The sequence below is a fragment of the Heloderma suspectum genome, chromosome 2 (assembly GCF_057233095.1).
Source record: "Heloderma suspectum isolate Gila_16-S chromosome 2, 16-S_ref, whole genome shotgun sequence".
Taxonomy (NCBI): domain Eukaryota; kingdom Metazoa; phylum Chordata; class Lepidosauria; order Squamata; family Helodermatidae; genus Heloderma; species Heloderma suspectum.
In genome coordinates, this window is record NC_139459.1 from 46344929 (window position 1) to 46354779 (window position 9851).

The 9851-nt window shown below is 44.2% G+C and overlaps 1 protein-coding gene across 1 annotated transcript in view; it reads left to right on the forward strand.

The window, feature by feature from the left end:
• Nucleotides 1-9544, forward strand: part of DMGDH (dimethylglycine dehydrogenase) — a 99770-nt gene extending 90226 nt beyond the window's left edge. The window contains exons 15-16 of the mRNA XM_084833397.1: nucleotides 1990-2124; nucleotides 5141-9544. Of these exons, the coding sequence (XP_084689523.1) occupies nucleotides 1990-2124; nucleotides 5141-5356 (351 nt within the window). The 3' untranslated portion in view covers nucleotides 5357-9544. The remainder of the gene's footprint in view (nucleotides 1-1989; nucleotides 2125-5140) is intronic.
• The last annotated feature ends 307 nt before the right edge of the window (nucleotides 9545-9851 follow it).

A 9851-nucleotide genomic window follows, 5' to 3' on the forward strand; every position in this document is an offset into this window, starting at 1 on the left:
GCGTGCTGGGCATAAATAGCTTTGGGTACATACATTTTCACTATGCCTTTCTTTATCAGCAAATTGTTGATCTATAATTTTTTAAACCCTAAGCTTAGTACCTAACCTCTGATACTAAGCAGAGCAGCAAAGCTTAGATGTGTGTATGCGGGGTGGGGGCTGGACAGTTTCAGGAAAGGGAACAAGTAGGAGGAAATGGCCACAATCTTTCCTTTTCACAGCATGATTTTCCTATAGAAAGGACAAGAAGTCATGAGCAGACTTTTTTTTTCTTTCTGAGTCGCAGGATGTTGGAAGAAAGGGCCTTAACCTTCAGGGAAGGGGGATGGGGAAAAGCTGTGAAATTATTGCCTGATCAGGAGGTACTTCCAGGCACTGGTTCATCACCTTGCTTCATTCACAGAATTTTACCGGGCAGAGGTAAGGTGTTGGTCCAGATGTCACTGGGCTCCTTCACACCGGGCTTTTATCCTGCGATTGAGATTGAGCCTTCACGGAAGTTCACAGGGGTCTTTACATGATGCAGTGACCCTGCCATGGCTCTCCTGCACTAAATGCCCTTTGTTCCGTTTTTAAATAGATCGCAGATAATGAACTATCAAATTACCCCATTGTGTTCCCCTTCAGTTTCCTCCATCAAAAGAGTTAAAGCAGGAAGAAGAGGAGCAAGATCAATGGAAGATAATGGAAGACGCAGATACGGGGAGAAAGAGGGGGGAAGGGGAGGGGGAAAGGGAGCGCGTGTAAAGGCAGTCATGTGTGATCCTTAAAACAGAAGCAGAAAGCCCCGTTTTAAATGCAGGATTTTAGGCTGGTGTAGAAACGCCCATTGTCTTTCACTCATATCCCTCCCATGTTTTCCCACAGTTGATTTCATCTTTTTTCTTACTGCAGAAAATACATTAAGAAAAATAAGATGGAATTGCTGCACAATGCATTCTGATTGGTAGCACCCTGTTTCCCCATTCCACTGAGTGCTGTGACCATTAACTATGGGGTTCTGGCAGCAGGCTCTTTTCCTTGAAAGCTAAAAAGTCCGAATTACAGTTCAGGAGGCAGGAGGGCAGACATTCATCCCTGTCCCACTCAGATAACTAGCAAAACTGTTGTGCCACCCTTTGATACAGTGATTCTTGTTGAACTCAGACACCAAGGGTTCCATTCATAGGAAGACTCCTCCTGGGTCACACCAAGTGGCAAGTCAGATGCTTCTGGGAAGACAACAGGCAACTACGCTGTCCTGTTGTTTGTCTCCCAGCCACTTAGTTCCATGTAGCTATCGTGGCTTAGAGCTGTTGACTATCCTTTCCTCCATGTATCTCTCTAATCCCTTTTTAAAGCTATCTAAATCAGTGGCCATCTACACATCTTATACAGAGTCAGACCATTGGTCCATCCAGCTGGCAGTTGTTCTCCACAGACAGATGGAGGTCTTTCCCATCGCTGTTACCTCAGACCCTTTCAAGTGGTGCTCCCTGGAATTTTCTGCATGCAAAGCCATTTGTTCACAGCATGAGCTGTGGCCTCTCCCTAATCCCTGCCATTTGCTGCATTGGGTATAGGCTGCACAAAATAGTTGACTAGAGAAATGTTTGCTACCCTATCCTTTGAGGGAATTTTTTTTAAGTGGTTGTTGGTTTTCTTTCAGTAGTTTTATCTGAGTGACTCTGCAGCCACTTCCCCAAAAAAGAACCCAGGAGGAAGCCATAGAGCTCTTTTCAGTTTGATCTTTTCTTCTTTTTTAATAATTGGAAAGTATAGATTTTAAAGGTCACAGATGCAGAAAAGTATGAGGTAAAATAACTGAACATGTCCACTTTGTGGACAAGATGAAATAACATTCATGAAACCCAGAGATTTGATTTGATTTTTACTTTTATCTAACACTTAATTGATGGGAAAACAAGTGAAGGCAAATTTAAATGCTTGCATCTATAACCTTGTCACAGAGTCTGATTAATCATTTATCATCATTATCTTTTTTCCCAGCCAGCAGACTTCATAGGAAAGCAAGCGCTGAAGCAGATTAAAGAAAAGGGGCTGGAACGGCAACTTGTGTATCTCACCTTGGAAACGGATAATGTTGATCCAGAGGGAAATGAAAGTGTCTGGTATAAGAGCAAGGCAAGTAGTGTAGATTTTGTTTCAAGTAACCAAAGCTAATTTTTCTGGAGCATATTCTGTGTTCCCATGCATTTTTTAAATCAAGAAGGATAGTTTGGAATATAGTAAATAGTCATCAGGGCCAGCCTTACAATGACGTGGCCTGATGTGGGTACATCATGTGGTGCAGAATGGGAAGAATGGTGAATTGTGCCACTCCCCCACCCAAAGGGCCTGCTGCTGCCTGACTAGCCAGCCAGCCAGCCAGCCACTCTCTCTCTCTTTCTCCCTCGTTCCCACTGCGCTGTACCACCATCTCCTCCTCTTCCCCAGCTGCAGGGGCCTCCTGGGAGAGTTGGCTGAAATATCAGGAGAGGCCCTGGCTGCTCAGGCGGCCAGGACCTCTTGCAGTATTTCAGCTGACTCTCCCAGGAGGCCCTTGCAGCCAGTGAGCAGGCAGGGAGGGAGGGGAGGAGCTGCCGCTGCTGCTACTGCCACCATCACCACCCTCCTCCTCCAGGAGAAGCAGAGTGGTGGCTTGAAGTGGCAGGATGCCTAGGGGCCAGGCCCGGTAGTCATACATGGTTGCAAACACCAACATGGGTAAATTCCACATCAGGCTAGTAGAAGTCTGCTAGTGTGACAGGAATTTCTCTCTCCTCCCCCCTGCAGCCCACCATACCACCTGAAAATCTGCTCCCAAGGATTTTCCAGCCCTCTGGAGCAGATATTGGGGGTGTGCGGGGGCTGACAGGGATGTGTGGAATTGGCTCTTCTGATGAAACTCTTTCCATCAGCAGAATGGCACTATTGGATACACCCTCATATGTTTGCACAAGTGAATAATAATAAAAAAGAGCCCTGTGTTTTGTGTTTGCTGAACAGATGATAAAGGCTACCCCTCTGGAATTCGGACCAGTAGCATTTCATTCAATCCTTTGGTGGGCTTCACACAACAAAGAGACACAGTTTATTTATTTTATTATTTATTATTAACATTTATATACCACCTTATTTTCTAAAAAGCCATCAAAGCAATACACAGCAATTTAAAACAATAAAACCTTAAGAGTTCACACTATATCACAGGAACCATCACTGTTTGCACTCCATTTCTTGGCTTCTTTATGCAAAATGAAGTATCTCTTTAAATTGATGCAAACATTTTTGGAAAGTTGTGCGGACAAAGTTTAGCTTGTGCTTCTTCCTGGCCAAGGGCTTGCCCTTCACAACTGGATCACTGTGAAGTCCATGTTTACTCAGAAGTAAGTCCCACTGCACTCAGTGAGGCTTACACTGATATAAATGTGTACAGAATTGTAACATTTTTTTTCCTGTTGGGAATTTGCAAATTATTACATCTGGCCATATGCATGCAGTTGTGGAAACTCAATATAGTCTGAAAATGCAAACAGTTTGGGGAGGAAGAAGTTCTTGGAAACAGAAACGTGCAAGGATTGTTTCTGAACGAAGAAAATTAATTGAATTGAAAAAGAGTGAAATAAGGAGATCTTGGTGTGAAGATGCCATAAGAGGCTTACATGACAGCAGCATATGCTAGAATATACAGTGGGGGGGTGGGGGACAATTCCAAGTGGATAAACAGGATGGGAAGAAAGGTGCTGGACCTTTCCCCACCTGCTGCTTTTTACGCTCAGCCCCATTTTTGGCAGGGCTTCCAGCAGGCAACAAATCGTTCAGACTGAGCAACCATGCTTAATAAGCAGTTATATAGAGCAAGATAGGACTTTATTGGCTCTTTGAGTCACCTGATCCTGCTTGCCTGAAAAGGTGCAATAATCCTCTTGGTTGGCACTGCAGAACAGCAGACATCTGGCCAGCAGTTGCCTCTGCCTGCAAGCTGAGCTGGTAGTGCCCCAGACTTTTTTTTCCTCCCAGTGGGCCTTCCACAAGGAAACAAAAACCCCACAAGGAGAAAAACGGTTGTTTGGTATGAGCAAAAGGTGACAGACAAAAGAAGAGTTCACACATCATCCTGTCCTCTTTAAATCACCAAAATTTATTCTAATTTGGCATTATCTACATTCATCAATCTTCAGCTGATGGGTCAGGACCTAGTGGGTTGCAGCCTGACTTAATATGGATTACAACAATAGCACTACTACCATACAGATATATGGTAAACATGAAGAAGTGGGTCCCCAAATGCATATTCATGCTAAAAGCGGGTCTCAGGCCTGAAAAGATTGAAGACTATTATTCTAATATCAGAATTCTAGAGAAAAACAGAAATTATAAATGGGAAATTTCTTACAGTATTAGGTCACTTATTACATCCATCTGTATGTGTCCAAATTTATAGCTTTCAGTTATATGGGAAGGGGAGTCTAGGTGAAAGCTACTTGGACTGGAGAAAAGGTTAAAAGCTACAGGCAGTATCCAAAGCTGCCTGCACGCTAGCAGCAGGACCCACTGCTTGCATGATGGGAAGCTAGTAGATTCTGAAGCTCTGGAACCAGGCAGGTCAGTGGAACTTGCAGAAGGGAGCTCTGCTGACCTGCCCTGTTCCAGAAACGAGGATTTCCACTCGTTTTCAGGGTTGCTTTAGGAAGTGCTTTAGAAAGCGCTCGTTTTCAGGGTTGCTTATTCTGTTGCACTAGCAGTTGGTCCCATGGGCGCAAGAGAATGAGCGGAAGTGCAGTGGCTGTATGGGATATTTCCTTATATTTATTACTTGGGAAAAGTAATATCTTTTTAAATATGCTTTAATGTAAATTTGTAGAGTAGGTTATTGGAGTCAAGCTGGGTTGATCCACAAGAATAGGAAATACATGTGCTACATCTTTTCCTAGGCAGATGTTGGCCCAATGAAAAAGTATTACACCATACATTCTCTGTGTCAAAACATACCTAGCCTTTTCTGATATGGTTAAAACAGGCAAGATCAGCTGTGCAACATGCAGTCATATATTTGATTTTATAACATGTCTGTGTTATAGCTTAAATATTTATTAACACACATCAATTGGGTAGATGTTCATGTACTAAACATTTTGATATTTGGGTATTTTTCCAGGTTATTGGTAACACCACATCTGGATGTTACAGCTACAGTACCCAGCGGAGTCTGGCTTTTGCATATGTCCCTGTGGAACTCAGTAAAATTGGACAGAAACTGGAAGTTGAACTACTAGGCAAAAAATATCCAGCGACTATTATCCCAGAATCACTGGTAATGACTGAACCAACAAGAACACGGCTTCAGAAGAAGGGTGGGACTACTAAAATATAAACAAAGGCAAACATGTAATTCTTTGATATTAAGAGTCTAGACTTCATTAACATATGACTTATTTGACTTGATTTGAAGGCCTGTTCAGGTGTCCTCCCCCTTCCACATGATTAGAATTGTGGGAAGGGGGTGAATGGAACTGCACTTGTTGGCCCTGCCCCCTCCATTGCATTCCCATTTCTTTGCTCCATTCTCCACATATTGGACTGCTAACTCTACTTGTGTAAATACCCTGCATGATTTAGAACATTGCTCAATCAGGGTTCAAAATTGCACTGGAAGCCAAAAGGAGTAGAGCAGACAACCTGTTGCAGAAGTTATGTCACCAAGGGGGTGTCTCCACGACAATGAAAGGATAAGCGAATGGTGGCTTACCTGGATTTTTCAAGGATCCGGCTTTGGTCCATGCAGGGCTCCACGAACAAGCACCGCACCATCCTAAGTCACTTCACAGGAACATCCTTCCGGGAGGGGGGGTCGGTTGGAGTGAACATCATCAGACTGGCAGGGGCTGCTCAATCAATAGGAGAGGCTCCCCCACTCCAGGCTCTACCCCCCTTTCTCCTGCCCCTGAAACTCCTGTAATGCAAAGGTTCAAAACTTCGTGTTAATTACTTCCTTACAGCAACAAAGCAAACAGTAAAGAAACGTAGCATCAATATTTAGGGAACAAGCCTCATTGATCACAATGGGAGTTATTTCTGAGGAGACACCTGCTTCCCCAACCTATGCCCAATTCCACCATTTTGTTTTTATTTCTTTCCCTCCCCATCTCACTATCGCGCATTTGCCAGCAAGTCCTATAGTCTCTATCTCACTATCGCACATTTGCCAGCAAGCCCTTTAGCCACTATCACACAATTGTGCGATAGGGAGATAGGGGCTATAGGACTTGCTAGCAAATGCGTGATAGTGCGATGAGGGCGTAGGTATTGCCGGACAAAAGCACTGTTTTGCTTTCATGTGTTACTTTTTTTAAAAAGTTACAGCCTGCCCAGATCACATCTATACTTTGCGGGGATGGCCACCAGAGTTTAGTGGAAGGCAAGGTGAAGTAAATGCCATGAGGTAGCTCAGAACTCTGACAGCCAGCCCTGAAATGTCAGAAACACGGGTGGGGAAAACATTGGGGAAACACCCCTTGAATGGGGTCAGTGAGGTCACAGCCAGGTGAAAGACACACCCCTGGGCAGGAAAACCATGCTGGAGTAAATGCAGAAGATGGTGCACACCACAATAGAAACGCAGACAAGCTGAATAAAGGAAAACAATCAGACTAAAAGTAGTCTCAGAAGAACTGGGTTTTTGGTGAGAAACTCCAGGGTGGCTGCAAGATGGCCACCGAGTCATGTGCCCCGAATGACCTCTGAATGCAGCAACCTCACAGTAAATCACTTGTGGAGACACCCCCCGAGACATGGAGATGATGGAGCTGAGTGACAGAAACCAGCAGAGAAGGTCAGGCCACCGATTGTGGTCCTGCTTTCCTCCTCATGTAATTCTAGTCTTGTGGGTGGTTAATGTCTGAACAGGGCTTGAGTTGATTGGAGATTGCATATGAACTATGCAATAGGACGTATTTCGGGTTTACTAATAATTAAGAAATAATTGTTATTTTTTATGTTAACTCTTGCTTACTGGTATGGGATTCTTCACTATGTCTGAGCAAAAATAGGGTAGATTCATTTAAATCAAAGGGATTCCCCATGGTTCCTCATCAAACTGGATGGAGGTATCAAGGGGTGTGCTACAGGGTTCAGACTCGAGCCCTGTATTCTTCAACATTTTTATTAATGACTTGGAGGAAGAGGGTGGGATTGCTTATCACATTTGCAGATGACACACAATTGGGTGGAATAGCTAATACCTTATATGGTACATATGAAAAGGATCTTGGAGTTGTAGTCAGTCACAAGCTGAATATGAGTCAGCAGTGTGATGTGGCTGCAAAAAAGGCAAATGCAATTTTAGGTTGCATCAATAGACGTATCTAAACCATGGGAAGTAATAGTCTCACTTTACTCTGTACTGGTCACACCTCACCTTGAATACTGTGTCTGGTTCTGGGCACCACACTAAGAAGGATTTAGGTACTTTGGAATGAGTTCAGAGAAGGGCAACAAAGATGATTAGGGGATGAGAAACACAGTCCTACAAGGAAAGATTGAAGGAACTGGGTATGTTTAGCCTTGAGAAGAGAAGACTGAAGGGGGATATGATAACATTTTTCAAGTACCTAAAGTATGGTGGGCAACACGCTAAATTTAACTATGGTAGTGCTATAGAGTAGTTTGCTGCCAAATTTCAGCAGCCAATTGGTGATTTGGGTTTTTTTTCTAGCTGCCCCATGGCACCCTGTGGACTACAACCCATGCTGGGGGTCTGGGGGGTGAAAATGGCCCCCAGACCTCCAGATGTTGCCCACCACTGACTTAAACGGTTGTCACACAGAAGAGAGCTGCAACTTGTTCTCTGTCATCCAAGACTGTAGGATGTGAAATAACAGGCAAGTTGCAGGAAGGCAGATTTTGGTGGAACATGAGGAAAAAACTCTTTATAGTCAGAGCAGTCAGATAATGGAACCAACTGCCTATCAATATGGTGAGCTCTCCAGCGCTGGAGGTGTTTAAGCAAAGACTGGACAACCATCTGTCAGGGATGCTTTAAACTGGATTCCCGCACTGAGCAGGGGGCTGGACTTGATGGACTAAATGGCCCCTTCCAACTTTATGATTCTATGACTTAAACAATCAGTTTAAATAATCAAGAAAAGACTAATTTAAATTATTGATTTAAATCAAGTTTCCCATTTTGAAATTCATATATTTCCTGAGCGAGCATGCATTCTATCTGGGTGCTCTAACAATAGGAACATAGCATTTTGCAATTAAATACTCTACTTAATACAGCCTTTGTATACTTTACAGTGCAATCCTATGCATGTCTACTCAGAAGTAGGTGCCATTGAGTTCAGTGGGGCTTACTCCTAGATAAATGGGTTTAGGATTACCGCCTTAGGGTGCAATCCTATGGTCGCTAGACAATGTCTAGATGGCCATAGGATTTTTCAGTTTCTGGGAACCGAGCTCAGGGCCAGGGCTCCAAGCTCAGTTCCCAGAAACCTCCCCCCCCTCATATGCAGCATGGTTTGTCAGCGGCTCCGCGCTCATAAGAGCAGCGCAGAATGGGCAAAAGGGGGGCACTCCGAGGGGCAGAGAGGGGAGACCACGGAAGCGCCGTTACAATGCTTCCCATGCACTGTCCGGCCTCCCCCTCTCCTGCTCTGATGTGCTCCAGCTAGGCAGCCAAAATCGGCTGCCTAGCCACAAATGCAGGATGGCCAGACCACGGCGGAGAGGATCCTCTCTGTGCTCCACCCGCCCTGCATTGGATAGTCGGCAGCTCTGAGTTCAGAGGCAGCCGACTATTCCCATAGGATTGCACCCTCCAAGGCATAACTCAGAAACTTTGACCGTGCACTGCAGCACACATGCCCTTTGGACATGAGAGTTATGTCAGTTTCTAGGCAAGGTATGCACACATGCAAGGATACTAAGCAAGATCACACTGGACAATTAGATGGTAACTGAAGTTCCATGTTGTTTAGTAGTCAATTTCAGAACTGAACATTGCACAGTTCAGGTAGTTGTGCATAAAATAGGAGTAAAGATAATCTTTGCAAATTCAGTGGATGATCCTGATGAGATATTTGTCCCATCTAAATGGAGATGCTGTCTGAGGTGATTCTTTTTAAATTCAGATTTTCATGAAATTGTGTTTGCTTCTCCCAGGGCAAACATAGCCAGTAAAGTGGTATATACTTTTTTAAAAGCCTCTTTCACAGGGCAAACAGCACCTGAAACCACATTAGTTTGGGGTTGGGTGGGCGGAGTCCCACGAGTAGATCAACTGTGTAGTAGGTGCGGGGCAGTCATCAACTGTGTAGGTGCAGGGCAGCGAATGAGTGGAGGCTTGTTCCCCACCCCTCTCCTTGCTCATGTGCTCAATAAAGTGCAGTGGAGGAGAATGAGCTAGGTTTTATTGTGGTTGTATTGTTATATTGTGGTTTTAATGTTCTATATATTTTAAATTGTTTTATTGTGTGTTGTTTGGTTTTAATTTTTGTGAACCGCCCAGAGAGCTTCGGCTATTGGGCGGTATAGAAATAAATAAATAAATGAGTTACTTTTCAGCAGACATGTTCACCTTATATCCACCCTTTCTGAGCAGGAAGAAGGCTCCTTTGGGGGCAATCACCTTCTAAACTCATTAAACCTATGCACACATTCGCCAGTCCGGACATTTCAAATAGAGCAGGCAAAAGGATTCTCCTGGCCCCTCTGTCCACTCATACTCGATAAAGTGCAATTGAAGGGAATAAGTTACTTCCAAGTAGACATGTTCTGGCCACTCCTCGTATCCACCCTTTCATGACACCACTTTCCCTTCTGCCAATGAGCACTACTCCCTCCAGCTTGCACAAAAGGCAGTTCAG